This window comes from Apodemus sylvaticus, chromosome 2, assembly GCF_947179515.1.
Source record: "Apodemus sylvaticus chromosome 2, mApoSyl1.1, whole genome shotgun sequence".
In the NCBI taxonomy this organism is placed as follows: Eukaryota; Metazoa; Chordata; class Mammalia; order Rodentia; family Muridae; genus Apodemus; species Apodemus sylvaticus.
The window spans coordinates 116,262,696-116,283,005 of NC_067473.1; the positions used below are offsets into that span (position 1 = coordinate 116,262,696).

The 20,310-nt window shown below is 42.9% G+C and overlaps 1 protein-coding gene across 1 annotated transcript; it reads right to left on the bottom strand.

Moving 5' to 3' along the window:
- Positions 1 to 138: 138 nt before the first annotated feature.
- Positions 139 to 17,526, bottom strand: Dusp11 (dual specificity phosphatase 11). The gene is made up of 9 exons (XM_052174194.1): positions 17,282 to 17,526; positions 15,282 to 15,357; positions 14,639 to 14,770; positions 9,685 to 9,808; positions 8,608 to 8,668; positions 7,021 to 7,067; positions 6,507 to 6,603; positions 6,128 to 6,307; positions 139 to 3,747 (listed from the first exon to the last, which is right to left on the bottom strand). The coding sequence occupies exons 1-9, from the start codon at positions 17,377 to 17,379 to the stop codon at positions 3,576 to 3,578; spliced, it is 987 nt and encodes a 328-aa protein (XP_052030154.1). The 5' UTR covers positions 17,380 to 17,526; the 3' UTR covers positions 139 to 3,575.
- Between the last annotated feature and the right edge of the window lie 2,784 nt (positions 17,527 to 20,310).

The window sequence follows — 20,310 nt, forward strand, 5'->3', positions numbered from 1 at the left end:
CCAAGGTGGACAGTGACTTCTGAGGATACCTTTTACACACACACACACACACACACACACACCACTACTAACTGCTAGTGAGGTGTAACTGGAACACTCATTTCTTGTTGGTAGAATACAAAATAGTACACATTTGGGAAACTTTGATAATTTATTATAAAGTTAAACATACATGGCAGCATTCCACTCCAAGGGGAAGACATTTACATTTACACAAAATGTTATATATAAAAGTCTTATATTTAAAATTTAAAAAAAAAAAACAAACCTCTACAGACAACCTAAATACCCTTTAACTGGTTGATGATTTGTTTTTTTGTGTTTTGTTTGTCTGTTGTTTTTTTTTTTGGAGACAGGGTTTCTCTGTGTAGCCCTGGCTGTCCTGGGACTCACTCTGTAGACCAGGCTGGCCTCGAAATCAGAAATCCGCCTGCCTCTGCCTCCCGAGTGCTGGGATTACAGGCGTGCGCCACCACCGCCTGGCATAACTGGTTGATGATTAAGCAAAGTGCAAGACATAGACTAGAGCAACTCAGCAGCAGAGGGGGCAGGAGGGCCCAGTGGGCCCATTCTGTGACACAGACCGTAAAGCCAGTCGACAAATGGGAAACCTCCTTCAGAAGTCTCCATCCTAATTTCACCTGCACAACATCTTAGAAAATGAGCTAGCTCTTACCTCAGGAGAGCCTGAAAGCTCGGACCTGAAGCCCCGCTTGCTCAGGAGCCTGGGGCAGATGGGCCATTGGAGCTGCAATTCAATGCTGGTCTGCACAACATTCTGAACCCCTGTGTCTTTTTTTTTTTAAATCATATATGTAATATATTTAAATATCAGAAAATGCTTTATCGTTTGTATTTTTATTATGCTTATATAAATCACATCTATAGGTCAGAAGGCGGCTGGAGGTATAGCTCAATTACAGAGATCATGTCTAGCATGCTCAGGGCCCTGGTCAATCCCAGCATCTACAGTCCCAATGTAGAAGAAAAATGCTGGAAATTAACATGAATAGCTTAAACAGAAACAAAATATGTAATTAAATCAGAGGAAAGAAGTCCAACATTCTACTAGAAGCTGCGCTAGGGCTAGGGATTAATCTAACACAATAGCATTAAAGAAAAACGTCTTGCAATTTACCATTTTGAAAGGTCTCAGTTGGTATATGTCATCGTGGATAGAAAACACAGTGACATGTGAAGTAAAGACATGTTCCAACAGCCAGCAGTGCCAGCCTGAACACCATAAACACCTGGAACTGTAGCTAATCAAAGGGCAGGAGCAGAGAATAACACAGATTCTGTGGAATAGCAGTCACATCCCACCCAGCCCCGAGAGCTGCGGGAGGGCACAATGATCACATGGGAAATTATCATCATGAAAGATGAACCCTGGGACCCAGGACACATATGTGAGTTCCAAGAAATGACAAGTGGGAAGCCAGCTCAGGCCAGCTCTGTGCCAGTAAAGCCAGCCATGTCCTGTGTGTACGGAATAGCCAGTGTGCCTCCTATGGACTTGGTGTGTCCTCAAATTGCTGGTAAAGGTCTGAGTCCCAGGATCTGAAATATCACTGGGGCAGTCTTTAGAGAGGTCTCCACCTGAGTCTTAATCTAATGGCTCGGCATCTTTGAGGAGAGAGAGCGGAGGATGCACCTCAGCGTATCATAAGAGGAAAAAGGAGAGGGAGGGAGGGCTGACTGAGAGAGATGTTAAGACACAGAAGACCACAAGAAGACGGTGAAGAACCAGTCACCTATGAAAACACATTCTCGCCGACTTCATCCTTCCCAGCTTCTAGAACTATGAGGAACAAACATTTCCTACAGATTACATCCCTCAAGTCTATCATTCTCTACCAACTGGACTTGGCACCTAACTGGGACACTTTAAGAAGCTTCAGAAATGGAGTCAGATCAAAAGGGCACATATCACTTATCGAGGCTGTTTATAACGCTATCAGATTCGGAGGATGAATCTGTGACACAATCAACAGAAAACGGCTAAATGAATGAGACAAAAACATTAAGGAGAAGGCAGAAAAGAACCTACCGCTATGGAACACAACAGCTCCTGACTAACACTTATCTAGTAATTTCATCAAAGTGGACTTTATCAAAAACTGCAAACAACTGTGGAGTGAGTGGGTAGGCTGAGAGCCAAATCCTCATTTGCCAAAGGAAAAATTCATCAACACATATTATCATAAATTGGAAAATCAAGCAAAGGAAAGAAGAGGAAATACACAGAATAAGGCAGAACTCCTTTGGCTGGCTGCCTGAGACCAGACAATGACGTAACAGGGAGGCTGCCTTTCCACGGTAATTTCAGGAACGCTGCCTGATATAATATTCATGTGCGTTTCTAAAGTAAAAGTTAAAAATGCTAAGTAGACCACTAGAAACTTTAAAATAGAAGTGTCCTTCCACTAGGCCTTTGGATTGTGTGACATGGACAGAAGCCAGACCGGTGTGTGTATCAGTTATGAGTTATCCGAAGATAAAGGTGGTTTTAACTAGGTGTTGGCAATCCAAAGGTAGAGACAGGGCAGGAAGCAGAAACAATTCCTAAAGGTGGCAGAGCTCATGAATGGCCTCTCCTGGCAGTGTCCTCCCGAGGCTGCTTGCCAGGGTGTTCTTTACACCTTCCAGACTGGGTGCACGTCTGCACCTGCCCCAGCTTTGTCCTCTTTTGGTTCCTAACAGTCTGCTCCAGTTTCTCGCATTGGACAATACACTGCCCCAGTATATTCTGGGGAGGAATTCTGCAGAGGAACAAGAAGCACTTTCAATCTGTTAATGTGGTGGACAGAGAAAAACTTTAAGAGCCATCACTAGAAGGCAGAGCTACTTGACTAAAGTTTGAGCAAAATTAGCTGCAGGCCAGAATAGATGAACTACTGGGACTTCCTTAGCGAGAGGCTCCCGCCACATGCTCACACATGGTCAGTTTTACAATCCTTAAGATTAGAGGCTTAAAAGATAGAAGCCAGCCTGCCTAGTCCTTCACCAAACCCTTGCTGTGGATTGTGATGTGTTCTGAGGAACAACTTCCTGAGTTCTAAGGAGAAGTAATTAGCACCACCATGTAGCCTGAAGCGTGTTCTAGAGAAAGAGCACCATTCTAACGTGGGAGGCCCATGGACAGAGTAGAAACTGTCAACAGTCATGGAGAACAGACACCCTTGAAGACTGTCAGGAAGAACAGGGTAAAGCACTAGGAATCTCTGCACCTACACAACACATTACAAGCAAGAGTAAAGGAAATACAAAGGGGAACCAAAGGCAATTAAAAATCTGCAAGTTTGTAATCATTCATCTATTCAGAATGCTTCGAGAACAGCTGGACGGAGGTGTCCTGGACTGCAGAGCCACGGTGTCCACCAGCAGGGAGGTAAAAGCTAGGACATTCATCTTCAACTGAACACAGATGAAGGAATAGTAAAACAGTTAAAAAAGTTAAAAATGTTCAAAAATTTTTTAATTCTTTTGACGTGATTTTATTAAAAGTCATCCAGCTGTCTTCTGTCCAGCTCTGATCTCAGTTGGCCCCTATGACAGTCCAGCCACAGTGTGCCTCACAGGTTCCATTCCCAGTAGGCTGGGTAGAAAGGTCTCTGGTAATTACCAGCAGTCCACTTCCTATTTGGCCTCACGCCCCAGAAGAATCTTCTTTGTAAATAGTCCTCTCCAGCTGGACCAGGAGGAAGCAGGCCTCTCTGGTAAACACTCTGATTTTGTGACCATTTTCTTAAATAAGAAGCAATAAATCATTATCAAGATTAACATAATAACAAGCTTCATACAACAATACAGAGATACTCTAATTTCACTCTTTCCTCCCTGGATGACTCAAGTAGATAACCACTCATCTTTCTCTTCATTTTATGAAATGGAGCTAGGACTGAGGAGATGGCTCAGTGAGCACCGCTTGTGCCATACACATGTGAGGACTTGGGCCTGGGTCCCCAGAACCCAGAGAGCTGAGAGCACGTGTCTGTGACCCCTATGATAATACGGGAGGCAGAGACAGGAGGATCCCTGGAAGCTTGGGGGCAGCTGGCCTGGCCTGCCAGTGGAACCTCAGATAAGGTCAAAGTGTGGAGAGCCACACTCGGTTGTCCTCATATAGGCCTGCTCCCCTCCCCCATGTGACTTAGTCACATCTGCTGAGTTGCCTCTTTGGTCTCTATCTCTTTCCATCATTCCAAGGTCATCACTGCTGGTTTGAGCAGCCAAGCGGGTCTGGGAACTGAACCTGAGTTTTCTACAAGAGCAGCCCGTGCCCTAACTGCTGAGCCAACTCCCCAGCTCCTGCTTCTATTTTTACTGTTATAAATAAGTTTCCATTTCAGTGGCTTTATAAAAATGTCACAGTATGGTTATGGTCACTTTGCTGTATTTCTACTCTTAGAATCCTAGGCTACTACCAGTTTTTCTACTACCAATATTTTGGGGATTAGCATCTCATAATACACACTACTGTATACAGAGCACCTAGCTCTGTCTTAGGACAGTAGGATTTGAAAAGTATAGTCTCAGGCTGGAGATGGCTCAGCAGTTAAGAGCACTGACTGCTCTTCCAGAGGTCCTGAGTTCAAATCCCAGCAATCACATGGTGGCTCACAACCATCCATAATGAGACTGGATGCCCTCTTCTGGTGTCTGAAGACAGCTACAGTGTACTCATATATAATAAATAAATCTTTAAAGAAGAAAAAAAAAAGTACAGTCTCAAAATTGAACTGATGAGGTATGAACATCTGTATGGCCATTAAAACTGACTCAAAAGGCTACTACCAGTCTCCTTGATACCAGCAGCATCTTTTTGAAGGTGTTACAATGTACCAACTTGCTTTGTAGCAAGGTAACAACCATTGTTATGGGTTATGCATTTGAAAATCTCTACCTCAGAGAATGGAAATTAAGAGTAGTGGTCTCACCCAGGATTGCACATAGTGTGAATGGCAGAGTAAGGAGACAATTCAAACCCAGGTTGACTGTTACAGCTGTCAAACGCTCATAAAAACTTAAGCTAAACTGATAGCCAAAACATTTTGCAAGCTATGGTTGCTAATTTTATGTAGCATCTTGACTAGAGGAAGGACCAGCTACAGAGCTCATGAGGCTTTATTTGTGCATTTGTCAACAGGAGTGTCTCCAAAGACTGAAGGTGACTGAGTGAGGAAGGCCTGCCTTGCACGTGTGTGGGCACTGATCACCTGGACGGGATCACAGTACCAGCATAAAGAGAGCAAAGGCAAGTCTGCCCTCTCACCTGCCCTGCAACCCCCTATGCGAGGCTTCTCTGGCCTTTCCTCATGACTCCTAGAGAGAATCACCATGCTCCTTTGGTCTAAGCCACACTACTGGCAACCCAGGGTCTCCAACTTACAGAGGACTTGTTGGTGGACTTCTTAGTCTACAGAGTCACCGGAGTCAATCACCCTAATAAAGGCCCATCTCATCTGCCTGTCCACCCTCTCTCCCTTCTCTAACTTTCCTTTCTTCTGGAGAATTCTAACAGATAATTTTGACTGAACAGAGAATTTTCCCATTTCCCAACTGAAATTCTTTTATGACTTAATCTGCCCAAATCATGTGTAAATATCTCTATTACGACTTTACTCTCCAAAATTCTGCCCCCATCCCCCCAAGACAGAGCATCATGTAGTCTATGCTGACCTGGAACTCACTATATGGCCAATGATTCCTGTCTCTACCTCCCAGTGCTGGGACTAGAGGCATACTACCCTTCCTGGCTTTGAATTTGTTCTTTAAATGACAGCCTTCCTTATTCCAAAAACTAGAGTCTTAAAGCCTAGGGATATATATACCAGAGGTAGAATCTTGGGTTTCGTCCCAAGAATGCAAGATTTTATTTTCTGGTAGGCCCATCTAACTCCTCTTAGATTAAGCTAATTTAAAAAAAAAAGAAAAGAAAAGAATAAAGTAACATTTCCTTCCTTCTCTTAGCTGTGTCTGAAGAGCTACACATTCCCCTCCAGTATTTGATTTGCTGACCCTGATCAGGAAGGAAATACCAACTGCTGGTCGTTATCACAATGGACTTTCCCCTGGCTTAAAATACAGTGAGAGTCAGTTCTAGGAAAGGGAGGAGCACAGGTACCTGAATGAGTATGGTGAGCTCTGGGTCTGGGTATGAAAATGCTGGGAAGATGCCAGGTGACCACCACGCCAGTTCTTCCTAGATCTTTTCTTCACAGGTTTGTTAGCGGTGTGGACGTGTTCTGGAAGATCTGCTGAGTCTTCAAGACCACCTGACCTAGATCCACTAACATTCCAGTTCCTGAAAGAGAAGTGTGCCACAGTGTCACTGGATTCCAGTCCCAGTGGCTAGTTTAGTGACTTTGTATTTTGATTCGTGAACATTTGATCTCATTTCCCCACTCCTAGCTGTTTAGGTTTTACTCAGCGAGTGAGCAGGCTGCCAGGGAAACGTGCTGCTTGAATTATATCAAAGAGGCTTTCCACGCCACAAATCTTACCCAGGAAAATGGAAGGCTTCCTTTCTGACACGGCGTTTCTGCAGGTTTTCAATGTAGTTCTGCCTTTCTATGCAATGCCCCCGGCACCTGTTGAATACTGAGGAGTGGATGAAGATGAACCGTTAGAAAGATGTGCACGACAAGGACCCTAGCCCAGAGACCGCAGACCAAGCTCATACTCACTGACTACTCAGAGGCTGACACGTCTCCCTACTACAGACATGTTCCTCATAAGCTTTTAGGCAAGAAGCTGCCTTAGATTCTTATCCTTGCTCTTTGCTCCCTCTGATGCTGGAGACCACACTGAGGCTCCACACACGCTGAGCAGATGTCCTGCCTCTGAGCCACATCCCCAGCCCCACAAGCAGCGTGGTGCCTTCCCCTCGCTCTTCACTTTCTGGTGTCTTATACTGCATCATATACATTATTTTTTCCAAAAACTGAAAAGTGGCTCTACCATTTCCACCTTTTGCTTTTATAGGAAGGGAAAAATAGTGGCACCCCTCATACTTACATTCAATTGCATCATCTGGCCTCATGCCTTCTACATCAATCAAATATCTAACAAAACAACATAATTTGGGTCACTTAAATATACGAAAAGAAAAAAATCAAAACAGGTCCAATTTCACTTACAAGTGGAGACATACAAATCCTAAGAAAATACTATATATCTGATCCAACAGTTATAGAATGACATGCCGTGACCATAGAAAGACTATCCTAAGAGCAACTAATTAGAAATATATTAATAAAGGTACTTATATTAATATAACAATATAATTAATAAAAGAAATGCATAACCAAACTGGCAAGTGTTTAAAAGGCAGATTCAGCAGTCATTTCCATCAAACTGCTCTGTGAACTAAAACACAGGAGGCTTCCTCAATATTACTGTGTATTCATCAGTAACCAACAAACAAAACAACTGGGAAAAATAGTAATGCAGCCAAATGACATGGGCCAGGAACGAGCTACCATCACTGTGACCTACTTTTCCTGATTTTCACCTTCAACCTACTACCCAGGTCCTGACAGTGATGACCGCATTCTTCTTCCAAAAAGACCTTGATATCCTGGCCCAAGTAGCCATCAACACTTCAATTCCTACAAAAACCTATGACTCCTTGCCTCTACCCCTGTGAATTCATTACTCAGAAGATATACATGGGGTTCAACACACCCCCAAAAGGTGCAACAACAAAAAGCCCAAGCAGCTGAAATACCACTTTGCCTGGCCCAGCTCAGCTCAGCTCTGCTTCAATGCCATGCGTACTTACCACATCGCCCACCGCCCCGCCCCGCCCCGCCCCGCCCCACAGTGTATGGGATCCCACTCTAGGCCTTGGCTGAACCTTAGTCTATAGTCTCTTCTGTGCCCTTATTCAGCCAGTACTAGGTCAACCTTCAGATAGTCACTCAAACTCTCCACGGAAATGGACTGTCTTCTTGATGAGATAGGGCAAAGCCTCCCTCACGTCTGCTCTCAGGGCACCATGCTCCTGGGCTCCTCAGCACGTGACAGGGATAGTTCTGTTCTCTTCTTATTATTATTCTAGTCTTATTTAGTTCTTCAGAGGCAGGTTAAATAATTATCTTTGACAGCACTCACACTGCTCACACAAACTATATCTCAGTAAGGATTGTGTGTGTGTGTGTGTGAACATAAAGTCACACAGCTCAGCAATTCCTTAAGAAGCACCGGAATGCATCTGAATTTAGTGCTATCAGTGGACCCAAAGACGCTTATATGCTTATTTTAATGTTTTATCAAACCCCAAAATTCTGACTTTTATGTTCATCAGTATGCAAAGAAAAACAAAAACAAAAAACAGGGTGGCCTTTAAAAAATAAGGTCTCCAAATACTTCTACAGGAAGATTTCTATTGCATATTAAGTTGCAAAACTGAATGTCTACTGTATTTTAAGCTATACGAATGTGCTAACACCTGCATCTGTGAAGTCTACAATGGTATTGATGGCAGTCTCTGGGTAGAGGCAACACTGCGCTGTACTTAACCCATTTCTATGTAAGTTTAGATTACCACTGTAACTACACACACACACTAAACACTAATTGACTTGTGGGTTGGCAACTCACCTGCAAATGAGGTAGCCAGTCCTATTTAAGCCATGGGTGCAGTGGACACCAATAAGTTTGTCTATAAAATAGGAAATGCAGAGGAAAGAAACAAGATATACCAAAAATAAGATACAATTTTCTGAGGAGTAAAACCTACAAGTTGAAAAGTAAGGCGACTTAAAAAACATGTTATCAAGAATAACCTACCAAAAGCTCACCATTGTGGGGATTTTTCAAGTACTGGTTAGATAAAATAATGCATACAATAGTGGTACCACCAGGTCACATTAGACAAAGGAATCTGTCTTAATATGAGGAGGAAACTGCGTGCGCTTGCACGCGCGCGCGCGCGCACACGCGCACACACACACACAATGCTGAAGTTTAAAACTGGGACTCATGTAAGCCATGCAAGTACTCTGCATTTAAGCTACAGACATCAGTCCAGCCTCCACTCATGACAGTAAATACCAACCACAACTATATTCAAAATGGAAAGACAGCAGAGACATCGTTGGCATGTACGACAAAGATGCAAGTCTCCTGGCCCACTTGAGCTATTTGCTAGTCTTTGCCTTCTGCTATCTCTTTATGGAACTTTTGGACCCTGTATTTTTAATCTTCTACCTCTCAGTCGTTAGCCACAGGGAAAGGGAAACACTTCCATTATATCACACAGTTCTCAGTCAAGTTTTGTTTCTGTGTGGCCAACAAGAGGAAAAATACTTTATTACCACCAGCTAACATTTTCAAAGACAACAGACCTAATATTAGGATATTAATAATATCAAACCACCCTGGAGAGATGGCTAGGTGCTTGAGAGCACATCTGCTCTTGACAAGGATCCCAAATTCAGTTTCCAGCACCTGTGTTGGATGGCTCACAACTGCCTGTAACTTCAGCACACGGGAATCTCATGCCTTTGGACTCTGAGCATCTACATTCATCTGTACATAGCTACGAGCACTCACACATAATTAAAAATAAAAAATATTATTTTTTAAAAAAGTCTCTAAATCTATTCAAAATGTACAATAGAGTTCAGACAAAGAAAACAAAACAAAATGAAAAAAAAAAAACCCATAAGGACTTACCATTATTTTTATTTTCCTTTAGAAACTTTTTAACTGCACATTTGAACTGAAAGATAGTGTTATTATCAGGTATCTGGTGACCGACTGTAAAAATTTTTATGTAAGAAATAGTTTCTGGCAAATCCTAGAAAGCAAAACAGAGACGAATACACATTTATTTCATTTGTAAGTAGATAATGAAAGGTGTGAAGAGCCTGAATATAAACTGATAATGACAAACTCACTATGATAGCATTTCTGACTAAAGAGCTACTTCTTAGAAAGCTGTTTCAACTAGGATATAGAACTTGCTTCTCATTAAGACTACAGGACAGTCACTAGGTATACAGAACACACCAAATTCAATGTGAATCAGGGTGCATATATGGTGTGACTAAACATTATGTGAACAGTTCTACCTAATAATTATTTTACTCTTCTATGCCTGCACAAAGTAGTAATATGCTGGGCAAAAGGAGCTATGAAAAACAGAAAGAATCAGGAAGGAAGGGGCTGGAGAGATATGGCTCAGAGCTTAGCAGTGCTTGCTGTTCTTCCAGTGGACGTAGTTTAGTTCTCAACACCCATGTCTGATGGCTCACAACAGCCTGTAACTCCTGCTCCAGAGGATCCGGCGCCCTCTTCTGACCCAGCCGGCACCTACACACATATGGTAGACACTAACACAGAAAGACACAGATACACACACACACACACACACACACACACACACACACACACACACAATAAATCTCAGGGAAAAAAAGAGAGGTTAGGTGAAAATCTGTAACTCTGGGTGTAATTGGAATTTTACAGAGTTCCTGGCTCTGTCTATGAAAAAGCTTCTGAACAATGTCAGACCATTAGCAATAAATATACCCAACACTCATATATATATCTGAAAAACTATCCACACTGAAAGTTGGGTCAGAAGTCAGCTTTTAGTCAGCTTGAGACAGGAATAGCTAAGATGAGCCTGGAACTTCTTTCACGCAGACAAAGTGATCACAAATGATCAGGACATCTTAAAAGGTTAGCACTGAGAATGGTTTACTCAACAGCTGAGGAGTTATTGGCAGCTGACAGCTACTGGGGAGGAGAGGTCAGTTTTCCTCGGAAGTGTGGCCCTGGGCCGTTGGCCATGTTCCAGTAGATAGATGGCTTTAATGCATATGCACTTGAGCAGCACTAATTTTAGACTTGGTAGATTATTTTTAAAAGGCAGAATGCGGGTGGGGTGGAGAAATGGCTCAGAGGGTTAGCACTTAAGACCCGGGTTGAGTTCCCAGCACCCACACCAGGCAGCTCACAACTACCTGTAACTCCAGGTCTAAAGGACCTGACTCCTCCTTCTATCCTCCATGGGTACCATCAAACACGTGGTGAACTTATTACAAAAAACACATAAAAAAAAGAGGACATCCCACTGGAGTGTAAATCAGGAGAAATTAGTATGATATTGGGGTGATTGTGATCAGAAAAGCGTATTATACGTGTATGAAGTTCTTAATAATGTTGTCTAAAAAAGGTTTTAGAAGCCCCAACTATCCGAAGAGAGGCCCTCCACCTGTGCTCCAATTCAAAAAGGCAACTACAAGGGTATTTGTAATGACAGAAAAAAATTTAACCAATTAAATAAAATTTGACTGGTCACTATTGACAGGTATCAGGGAGCCAAGATATTATTTTGAAAGCTGTTACACAGAGGAAAGAATCCTGTGGACATCACTGCATTAAATAAAACATGATGATAAAATTCACCTTGTATAGCCTGGTATGGTGGCATACACCTGTAATCCTAGAACCTGGGAGGCTGAGGCAGGATAATCTTGAGTTTGAAGTCAGCCTGGGCTACACAGCAAGAGCCTGTCTCAAAAAAGAAAAAAGAAAAAGAAGATCAACTTTTTGAAGTCTCCAAGGAATTAACAGATCAGTCATTAATTAACTAGCAATACCATAAGAGACAACTGCTCACTCTCTGCCCTCCTGAGGTACATGAGCACTAGTGCAAACACATCATGCCAGCCATGTAGTGCACCCTTGTAGTGCTGTATCTCAGCAGGCTGAGCACAGGAATTCAAGGTCAGTCAGGGCTACATAACAAGAACCCACCTCGAAATACACAGAAATGCTCAAAATTGCCATGTTAAAAGGAAAATCCATCTCACAGTTAACAGTCTTTATTGTTCTTAAAGAGAATGAGGGTTTAGTTCCCAAGACCCAGACAGCCAGTCACACTGTCTGCAACCCCAGTCCCAGTGGATCTGACACCCTTTTCTACGTTCTATGGGCTCTAGCATGAATGTGTTGCACATAAACTCATGCCAGGACACAAACAAACGTTAAAATAAATAAAGACTATTTAGAAAAGGAAGTCAAGCTGGGTGTGGTGGTCCATGCCTGTAATCACAGCACTTGGGAGGTGGAGGCAGGAGGATCAGGAGTTTCAGGCCATCCTCGGTGACTGAGGATAGCCTGGGCTATATGAGACACTAGCTCAAATTTAAACAAACAAACAAACAAATAAATAAATGTAGCCAGAGTGCTATATAGTTATAATTCCAGCATTAGAGAGACTGAGGAGGAAGATCATGAGTGTTAGGTCAACCAGGGCTACATACTAGGACTGTGTTTCAAAATCTAAACCCCAAACAAAACAATAAAAAAGAGAGGGGAGGAGGGTAGGGAAGGGAAGCCAGGGGCTAGGGGATCAGAAGGAGGAAGGAGGGAGAAAAGGAGGAGGAGAGCAGAATCCTGAATGTGGCTGTGCCAGCCCATTGGCGGAGAACAAACGGGCCGTCCTAGCATGTGGAGGCACACAGCTAACATTTAGATGGTACAGCCTGTCTGTATCTCTCAAAGCAAGAATTCAAGGGAGGACAAATAGAAAGAGACATGGGCAGCAATGTGTGGACTTAAATCACAACAGACAGACAACCAACTGCAAACTAACAATTCTTAGGACAGTTACGAGCTATCAAATTGCTTATCTGATATAAAAGAACTGATGTTAAAGAAAAAGTATCTTACATACACATATCAAAGATGTGGAGATGAATTCTATAATATTTGAGAGTTCCTTTAAAATAAGACAAAGCATGCTGGGTGTGGTGGTGCACACAATGAATCTCTGCACATGGGAGGCAGGAGTAGGCGGCCTCTGTGCGCTGGAGACCAGCTTGGTGTACATAATAGATTTCAGGCCAGCTAGAGCCACACTGAGACTCTTTCTCATGGAAAAAAACAAAACACACACCCCAACATACACAGGGGTAGGGGAATTCAGAAGGCAGCATGGGGTAAAATAGATAGGACCGTATCTATTATAGAGCATATGAGCATAACTTAATATGGAGCCAGAAAAGAAAAAGATTCTGATATGTGCTTTAATAAATGTCAGAGACATAATTAGTTAAATCATCCAGTCACAGAAAGGCAAGTATTACATGATACTGGGGCTGGAGAGGTGGCTTAATGGTTAAGAGCACTGGCTGCTCTTGCAGAAGACTCAGGTTCAATTCTCAGCACACAACAGTTCACAACCATCTGTAATTCCAGTTACCTGGGATATGATACCTACTTCTGTCCTACATGTCCACAACTGGCATATCTGCTGGTGAACATATATGCAAGCAGGCAAATACTCATACAAATAAATAAAAATAAACCTTAAAAAAATTACTCCACAGATAAGTGTAACTCTCCTACCTCATCAAAGATACTTTTTTCCTTCTGCAGCATACAGAGTACAAAAAGCCACAACTAGCCACAATGCAGAAAACAACTGTGAGCTGCTCAGCCCTACCTGATAATCTAAATACAACCCTCACATCTAGGCTCCGAGAACAGCTCAGAAGAGGGAGGCAGAAATATCATAAGACTCAAGGACCAGGAGATCAGCTGCAAGATTACATTTTATACATATGACAGGGAAGGCTACACCAATGAAATTCAACAATATGGGTGCTTAAACAAGATCTGAACAGCAGCCATCAGTTGACATGCCAACATGCATGGAGCGATTGCAGAGGGCCCTACCCCTAGATGAGGAACAACAGGCAACAAAAGCGTCCGAGGGAGGGAGAATTAGTCTTCAGATATGAGTACCTAAAGTGGTCAGCTGAAAAGAGCAGTACATACAAGCAGAGCTACACGGCCTCAGCAACTTGCACTCATATGTTTGCATGTATGTACAGCAATAATAAAGAGTAAGAGGCTATGGATGTGAGGGTTGGGTCAGGAGAGGACAGAGGAAATGACAGAATTGTATTTTAACTAATTTAAGATTTAAATGCAAAAAAAAAAAGAAAAAAGAAAAAAAAAAGCTGGGCGGTGGTGGCGCACGCCTTTAATCCCAGCACTTGGGAGGCAGAGGCAGGCGGATTTCAGAGTTCAAGGCCAGCCTGGTCTACAGAGTGAGTTCCAGGACAACCAGGGCTACACAGAGAAACCCTGCCTCGAAAAAAACCAAAAAAGAAAAAAAAAAAAAGAAAAGATTCAAATGCATGTTACATTACGTTACTGGTATGAGAAACCTAGAACTGGGAAATTCATTGTAATAAAGCAGGTAAGAGATTACTAGGGGTCTGGCATACAGGAGAAGGGAGAATTAATGTTCAATGATTATAGACCCTTTGCTGATTAAAGAGACTCATAATAATTACTACATATTATAGTTTAATTCATATCTCCAATCTACTGTGTGTGTATTTTGCATTGTTGAGGACTTATATAGTCCAAGGTGGCCTTGAACTTGTGATCCTCCTGCCTTAGACTCCTAAGATCTGGGATTATAGCCATTAACTACCATCCATGCCTGGCCTCCAATCTCATTTCAACATGAAATTAGGGAAACTATTGGCTTTCCTTTAAAAGTTATTACTACCCATGAATGAAGTTTAGTTTTTGCATCAGTACAGGATGAACACTATTAAATTACTATGACTTTTTTTTTTTCAGTCAGAGGTCCACTTACCTCTACTTTATAATAGCGCTGAGTATACGTTAAGTCGATTATCAATCCAAGCTCTTCATTTTGTTCTTGAATTTTATTAAAAAGATCCAAAGGAGAAAAGCATTCTTCTGGCATAAGCTTTGCTTCAAATTTCTGTCAGAGAGTGAAAAAAGGGAGAGCAGACCTACTTAAAGTCCTACAGCACAGGATGCATTACTCCAGCCCCAGAGCCGAGCACACAATGATACCAGGGCTGTTCTGCTCTAACGGAGGCTTGCAACAATCCCTCTCCAGTGGTAGGAAGAACAAAAGCTCACTTCATATATACACATTTCTGTGTTTGTGTCTCTCTGCCTGAAAGACTTCAGAATGTCCTAGTCAACATTAAATAGGTAAGAAAAAACCAAAAACAAAAAAACCCCTTGTTCCTATTTGCCTAAGCCTTAAAATCTCAATGCATTTCACAAATGAACACCTCCTCCCATTCTATTAAATTTCTAGCACAGCCCCTACCATATCAAGACAGTGAATAAATACTGAATTATCTAGTCTAGTCAGGCTGACACATATAATATAACACATTATAATTACTCTTGGTTGAGAGCTAGCATTTTCCATGAGGAATTTATATTTCTGGAAAGATCCTGAATTAATTTTCACTTACTTTTTGCAAAGGAACTTTGAAAGCAATGAAACGAGTCCCAGGCATCCGTTGCCCAACTGGGAGATAGTCTTTCCACCTGTGACACAGGGTACTTGTTAGTCAAACCGAATGTCAGCCTTGGCTCCCAGATACTGGGCACCCAACACACACAGAATGCCCCTCGATCTAGTCATTCCGAACAAGTAGCTACCTACTATCCGTCTTTCTGTTTCCCCATCTTGAAAACAGATACCAGACAACAAAACAGCACATACGTCTCCACAAACAATATCTAAAACCAGAACAGAACAGAATTGCCTAACAAACCCAGCCTACATCAAATACTAAGGTGATATCAGACATGAAAACAGAAGGGAGATTGTGTCAGAGGAGAAGGGGGCTAAGGGAGGGAGAGGGCAACAAGAGGCAAAAAACAAAAGACAAATAGTGTATAATCCCCTATGTGCAATCTAGTTTTAAATATATAACGCATATACATATAATACATATTTGACACATGAAAACAGTGGTGAATTATTTAGAGGGAGGAAAGAAACTAGCAAAATGTGGGCTGGACAAAGGGGGAGGTGTATGTGTGTGGGTGAATATGAGCAAACTCGTATTTTGTATGGTAACTAAAAACTATTAAAAACAGCAAGGAGTAATGAACGCCTACACACTGGCCGGCAGAGCTCAAATTCAATACTTAGACTGCACAATTGTTTTTAGTTTCCGCACCAGTGACACCAACTCAATGTGTAGAAATCTCCCAGTTCTAACAACCTGAACTTCAGTTCAGTCAAGTGTCAGTGTGGAGAGTCACAACTGAATTGGCCTATGTCCATGAATTACAAATAAGTATGGTTCATTCATAAACCTGTAGTACAGAGAATGAGGACTGAGTACTTGGTGAGACACTGGAGACATAGTGGGTCCCAGAGCAATGGAACCTCGTGTGACAGGCTATGACAAGAAATTGGCTTTTTATTCTTAAATTCAAGCTTTATCTTACATCCATGAGCAAACAATTATTATTTGATATTTATCTTGCTTTATCTCCACAAATAAGCAATACCTAAAATCAATTTTGTTTTAGTTAATAATTTTTATATACAATAACGATAATTTAATAATGAAATAGTAAAATACAAATTTATTTATAACTTACACTTTAGTTAATAGTTAAATAATGAACTATATAAGGTATGTTAAAAATGGACCGGCCAGTAGATAGACAGCTGTCTTCTGCAATATATCAGGCAAGTTCTGCACTGGGATGATGTTGGAGGATAGCTGACAGACTCTAAAGATATGCAGTCTGGGAAGGGAGAGAGGACATCATGTCCATCCTGAATTTTAGGTATTGCTCATTTGTAGACATAAAAAGAAGTGCTTACTGCATCCGAGGAGGGTTAGGGAGCATTCTGTCCATCCTGAGTTTTAGGTTGTGGAGATAAAACAAAGGACTTGATGAATTCTAGGAAGGGGAGAGGACAACCTGGCCATGTCTAGCTTCAGTTTTTCTGTACTTGAGGAGATAAAACGACCGACTTTTGGAATCGGAGAAGGGAAACAAACAGCCGCAAGTAAAGGGCCCATAGCACCGATGAGAAAAATCGTAAAACTAGCCTTTGGCACAGGCAGGATTAACTCCCTCAAAGGACACCTCCGCTTTCTGCTTCCCGAAAGCAGAAGAAGCTCTGGAGCTGGTCCCGAGCGAAGGGCGTGTACGCGTAGCTCAGACCGATCCCTGGCACAGCGCCTAAACAAGCTGAAGACTGGTTCAGCGAGCAGGGACGCCTCAAGACCGGCAGCCGCGCCCCACTGCGCACTTCCGCCCCGGCCCGAGCTCCGCAGTCCTGCCGGGACCGACCCTAGAGCCCAGAATGCGGGGTGGAGAGGCGTGGAGGGGCTCGGCGCGGAGGACTCTGGGAGGCGGAAGGGCGCGAGGCGGGGAGCACTCCCAGACTCTAGGCCACCGAGGCAGCCGGAACGCCAAGCCCGGAACCAAAGCGCCTTACCTTTCGGGGATGTGGTTTTTGCCCTTCTTCGTATGTGGGGCACGGGCAGCAAAGTCCCGGCCCCGACCGCGACCATATCGGCCATAATGCTGGTTCATGTGGGCGCAGAGATGTCGCCCACCCAACGCCAGGCGTGCCAGAGCGGCCAAAGCGGCGACTTCAGGACGGCCAGGAAACGCTGCCGGATCCGGAGCGCCGGCAAAGGAACGCGACGCGTCGGTGCCTCGCTAGCGTGCATGCGCCTCGCCCCGCCGTGCTGACGTCACACGTCGCGCTGAGAGTAGGGTTTGTCAACCTGCCATTGGTTCCAACCGAGCTGTATTTAGCAAGAGGCCGGTTTTGCAGCTATGTGAATAATTACTTGCACACATAGAACTGCTCAGGACAAGGAAAAGACGATCCAGCCCCACCCCTCCGATCCCTACATTCTTCACGAACCTTGTCAGTTGTTTACATTTTGTATACTCGTGATATTTGATCTCACATATGTGTATCTTTTTTCTGCCAAAAGGAAATATACCAAAAGTTTTATAAATACAACTTATTTCTCCTTAGTTTAACATATCTTTCCATCAATGTATGTATGTGTGGTGGCACAGGCAGGGGAATATATATATGTATATGTGTGTGTGTGTGTGTGTGTGTATTATTCTTCCTAATTTTGCATGACATAAGACATTTACTATAGTCAACTTAATTAAATGTACCAACTTAAGCCGGGCGGTGGTGGCGCACGCCTGTAATCCCAGCACTCTGGGAGGCAGAGGCAGGCGGATTTCTGAGTTCAAGGCCAGCCTGGTCTACAGAGTGAGTTCCAGGACAGCCAGGGCTACACAGAGAAACCCTGTCTCCAAAAAACCAAAAAAATCCCCCCCAAAAACCCCAAAACAAATAAAAGTACCAACTTTTAAAAACCATTCCAATATTGAAATACCTTCACCTGTTTGGAGTTTTTTGTTTGTTTTAAGGTAAGGTCTCACTATGAAATGCTCTGATCTGTAACTTGCTTTGTAGACAGTAACCTAGTCTTGAAATCACAGAGATTGCCCCGCTCCTACTTTTTCAGCTCTAGAATTAAGGGTATGGGCCACCTTAACCTGATTGGAGTTTTTGTTTGTTCGGGCTGTGTTTCTATTCTTCTGTTACAACATACATCCTTATAGGTCTATACTGTATCTGAATCCCTACACAAGGAATTACTGGACTGGACACACTTTTAAAAACAATACACACTTTGCCAAAAATGCTGCCAACTCACCTTTCCGTCCACAGCCCATTTCACTGTTATCACGTGCCAGGAGTCACAATAGCTGTGCACATCATGGCTTTCCTTATATTTTAGCAAGCACCAAAAATAACCCAGAGATAAAAGAGGAGCTCAAGCCCAAATTTTCCACACACTGTCAGGACCCCGTGCTTCCTAGGGAATATCTGGATTACACAAGTGGAAGACCAAAGTCCGCGGCATCTGCAGAGTAATGGCTTAAGTCCCAGATTAGACTATAGACATTTATGAGAGCAAATTTTAAAATAAGCTTAAACTTTTAGTTTGAAATTTCTAATAGTAGCTTATATTCATTTTTCATAATATTTACAATAATTGTAAGCTGCGTATTCTGACAATAACGTTTGATAAGTCAAAGTGTAATTGCAAGATACATACTTTTTTACATCTGGATTCTAATGTCTTCAGGCATATCGACATTCTCCTAAGGAGTTGTAGGATGGGTTTTTACACCAGATAAGCCAGTGGAGGAGGTGAAGAAAGACAAGAGGGGCAAGATAAGGTGACAGTAACACAGTAGCACTCCACAAGGGCAGAGGGCTCCTCTTCACTAAGAAAATATCACAGAGGCAGGATGGAAGATAGGGAGCCGAAACCCAGAGAGCTTGTTGAATGGATGCTTGAAGTCGTCATGGGGGTTCTGAGTCAGCTGTCTCCTGCTGGAGGAAAGCAGAGGTGGTTAGAAGCTGGAGAACAAAGCTTGGAATGGTTTAGATATCAAAAAGAATTAAACACGAGTGAACAAAGAAGCCTTGTTCTCAGTGAGGGCCCCTCGGGGAAGAAACCAGGAGAAGCTCAGCATTTGACCCCCAGCTAGGTGGTAGTGGCACACTCCGTTGATCCCAGCACTTGGGAGGCAGAGGCAGGCAGATTTCTGAGTTCGAGGCCAGCCTGGTCTACACAGTGAGTTCTAGGACAGCCAGGGCTATACAGAGAAACCTTGTCTCCAAAAAACCAGAAACCAAACCAAAACAATCCTCCCCACCACCAAAAAAATAAATAAATAAATAAATAAAAATAAAGCATTTGACCTCCGTGAATCAGGAGGACAAAGCAGACCGTCCCTCTTCCTTCTCCACCTAGCAGACCAGAGTGTTTCCCTGGCAGGATTTGGGGAACCATGGCAGGGCCAGTACATGAAGCTCCTTGGCCTACCTTCCCTGGTGGATCAGGCACGGCTGGCTGGGCTCATTAGGGATTCTTGGCTTCTGTCTTCTCAGACCTATCCAACCCAGATAGCCTTCTTGTCCAGTGTTGAGTTGTACGCCCATATTGGGCATCTAAGGATGATGCCGGAATCAGTCACAGTGATGTGTTCCTCCAAATACAAACAGAGGGTATGTGGGATGTGGTTCTGGGAGATACTGGAGCACAATGGCTCTATGATTGAGACCTGTTTATAAATAAAAGAAAATCCACAGATTGTCTTAACTGGCTCCCAGAAAGGTTTCCTTTAAGCCCAATACTCTGATGAAGAGAATTTACTCTTTTTTGTTTTGTTTTGTCTTTTTTGTTTTGTTTTGTTTTGTTTTGTTTTGTTTTGTTTTTTGAGACAGGGTTTCTCTGTGTAGCCCTGGCTGTCCTGGAACTCACTCTGTAGATCAGGCTGGCCTCAAACTCAGAAATCTGCCTGCCTCTTCCTCCCAAGTGCTGGAATTACAGGCCTGCTCCACCAAGCCCAGCTGAATTTACTCTTTAAAAGACACGAAAACAATGTTGCCTATTTCTAAGAAAAAAACTTCAA

What these genes read in the sequence shown, in the direction of transcription:
- Dusp11 (XM_052174194.1), bottom strand. Translation starts at nt 17,379, where the DNA reads ATGAACCAGCATTATGGCCGATATGGTCGCGGTCGGGGCCGGGACTTT. An exon ending in TCAAAGTTCCTTTGCAAAAA is followed by an intron (nt 14,771 to 15,281) that starts GTAAGTGAAAAT and finishes ACTCTCTGACAG; the next exon opens with AAATTTGAAGCAAAGCTTAT. An exon ending in AGCTCACCATACTCATTCAG is followed by an intron (nt 3,748 to 6,127) that starts GTACCTGTGCTC and finishes TTCTTATTTAAG; the next exon opens with AAAATGGTCACAAAATCAGA.